Source organism: Orycteropus afer, unplaced genomic scaffold (assembly GCF_000298275.1).
Source record: "Orycteropus afer afer isolate SDZICR_OR568_19922 unplaced genomic scaffold, OryAfe1.0 scaffold00748, whole genome shotgun sequence".
In the NCBI taxonomy this organism is placed as follows: domain Eukaryota; kingdom Metazoa; phylum Chordata; class Mammalia; order Tubulidentata; family Orycteropodidae; genus Orycteropus; species Orycteropus afer.
Genome location: NW_006922335.1, coordinates 559,668 through 562,490, shown reverse-complemented (window position 1 = coordinate 562,490; position 2,823 = coordinate 559,668). Strand labels below are relative to the sequence as shown.

Below are 2,823 nucleotides of genomic sequence, written 5' to 3'. Positions count from 1 at the left end.
TCAGGCACTTGGCCCTTCAGCCTTGACAACACTTGCCCTGAACGCCATGCTCTCCTTGGCTGAGAAACTTTCTCCAGACCTGGGTACTCCCCAGCTTAGCTCAGTCACTATTTTCACCGGCTAAGGCGGTGCATAGGCTCAACTATGCGGGACGCTACCAGGGTCACTGGGGAGCAGCAGTCAAGACTGTCGCGGTGAGCTGCTGCGGTAGCCAAAGCTGGAGCTGGGGAACAAGCGGAGGGATCCAGTCAGCCAAAATTTCCCGGAAACGCCCACTGCTCAAGGGACTGGGCCCAGAGCCCACAGGGGCGTGGCTTCCAGACCGCGCGGGAAAGGGGCTGGCGCCGCATGCGCGCGCTTTGTCAGCGGCCGCGCGCAACACGCTCAGGGACGGGATGGCGGCGGCGGCGGCTGGAAGCGGGATAACCCGAGAGGAGGAGGGGCCTGGTGGTGAGGCAGCTGCCCCACAGCCCCAAGCCCCCACGAATACGTCGGGGACTCGTCTTTCAAGGTTGCCTCTAGCACGAGTGAAGGCCCTGGTGAAGGCAGACCCTGACGTGACGCTCGCGGGACAGGAAGCCATCTTCATTCTGGCGCGAGCCGCGGTGCGGCGCGAGCGCGAGGCCCACGTCAATGGCGGGGGCGGCAGGGAGGAGGGGACAGAAAGGGGCGGGCCACGTGGGACCTTCCGAGGAGGCGGAGCGATAGGGACGCGGCTTAGTGACGGCTTGGGAGGAGGAGGATCCGGGCGGGGTTTGTTTGGGTACCTAGAGTTGAAAAAGATGTTGGGGCCCGATTCTGACAAGAGTGTTTGAAGGGAAGACTGAGGAAAAGGGTCACATGCCTACAGTAGTTAAATTGGTGTGTTCACACGTTTTTCTCTTCACGAGGGCCTGGACAGTGACTTTAATTTTCACCTTCAGTGGCTAACACAGAACTTGTAGGCGTCGCAAGTAAATGGGTGGATTTACAAGTCAGGAAGAGGAGATTTGTTATTCTGGGCTACTGGGAGAGAGGGGAGGGGCATAGACATTTCATGAAATTCAGGACAACCTTCAGCTTCCCTAAGAATATTCCCTCCCCCCAGCAAACAGTATGGCTCATCAGGAACTGCTGGAACCTACTGATAAAACTCTTCTTGTTTGCTCCACAGGAACTGTTTGTGGAAACCATTGCAAAAGATGCCTATTGCTGTGCTCAACAGGGAAAGAGGAAAACCCTACAGAGGAGAGATTTGGGTAGTGTCCTTGTGGTAACTTGAGGTGGACAAAGGAGCATTGGTCAGGGCTTCCTTTCTCACTGGTTGAGAAGATAGGCACTGTGATATGTGGAATGTCATAGGGTCTACTCATGTCCCAGTGACCTACCACAGTGCTAGAAAGCTGTAATTTTAGAGTCTGTTTTGAGTTGCTGGTGGGGTGGTGGGGTAGAGTATGAAAGGAGGCTAAGAATTGCCAAAGCAGTTTCTACTATGTTCTACCAGGCTTCACATTTTTTTTTCCCCCTAGAATTTGTGGGTTTCATTTTTGACCCTTTTGTCTAGTTGCTAATGCTTTGAATTTTTACTCTCCTTGCTATATTGCCAAACTAATGACATTCAGAAGAGACCTAGTGGCTCAGTGGTTAAGTGCTCAGCTGCTAACCAAAAGGTTGGTGGTTCAAACCCACCAGCTGCTCCACGGGAGAAGGATATGGCACTCTGCTTCTGTAAAGATTTACAGCCTTGGAAACCCTATGGGGCAGTTTTACTCTGCCGTACAGGGTCACTATGAGTTGGTCACAATGGGTCACAATGCCAGTGGGTGTGAGTAATGACTTTCAGAGTAAAGAGGAGAAGTCAGTTTAGGTTTAAACCAGGATTGCAGGGAGTGAGGAGAGTTCCATTTTTTTCTCCTCAAAAAACAGTATGTACCCTGGCTTTTTTTTAACTCTTCTGCAGAGACAGCTGATGTGTAGGAATTGGTGATGGAGTAGAAATGGGTCTCGGGCAAATTTTATTAATGCTCTCATTTTCTTAAAGCCTCATGCTTTTTCACTGTGTGGCTTGTGCTGTTTTGGGGCTAATGTCTAGATAACCAGAATTAGTTAAATGTCCTATTTTGTGTTTCAGATAATGCAATAGAAGCTGTGGATGAATTTGCTTTTCTGGAAGGTGAGTTTGCTATCAGTGGGTAATCACTTCCACCTGTTATCTTCCATGCTAATCTGAATTTTAAACCTTATAAAATGGATGCTTGGTTCTTTCTTGTTTGAACAGGGATAATTCTGTTTCCTTTTAGATGAGAAAAACAAACTTACTAAGTCAAGTAAGATTGAGTTTGTTCCTTTGTGAAATTAGAACTTCTACCTGGAAATTATTAGCTATAAAGAAATGGGAAGGACTGTAAAGACCCTAGTGGAGTTAGATGAATTCAGAAGTCTTACTCCTCCCTTGGTGTCTATTCTGAGGTATAAACCTTCTTCCTCATCCTAATGTTAGAGATTGGAAATGATTGCCAAAGTTTATAGTTACCTCTTTTTCCTTTTTCAGTAATCTGTAAAGTGATTATTTTGCAGCAGTCAGATTCTCTACTTGCCTATATCAATTTGTTAGGAATTTTGGATTAACTCGTTTACTAACTAAATCTTAGTGTCACTGAAATAGCAAATATTGGAAGTACCTCATTTTAGTTAACCTTCTCTCAGAGCTATTTTTGTTACTTCTAAATTTGACCAGCTTACTCTTTACTACAATATTCTGATTGAATGGCTTTGTGAAAGTCATTTGCCTTCAGTTCATTCTCACCTTCACCCCACCAGGGTGTTATCATTACCTTTTCAAGC

General features: G+C 47.3%; 1 protein-coding gene across 1 annotated transcript; it reads left to right on the top strand.

The window, feature by feature from the left end:
• The first annotated feature begins 395 nt into the window (after positions 1 to 395).
• On the top strand, positions 396 to 2,607 carry POLE4 (DNA polymerase epsilon 4, accessory subunit). The gene is made up of 4 exons (XM_007957426.2): positions 396 to 605; positions 1,154 to 1,238; positions 2,111 to 2,152; positions 2,531 to 2,607. Exons 1-4 carry the CDS (start codon positions 396 to 398, stop codon positions 2,605 to 2,607), a joined length of 414 nt encoding a protein of 137 aa, XP_007955617.2.
• The last annotated feature ends 216 nt before the right edge of the window (positions 2,608 to 2,823 follow it).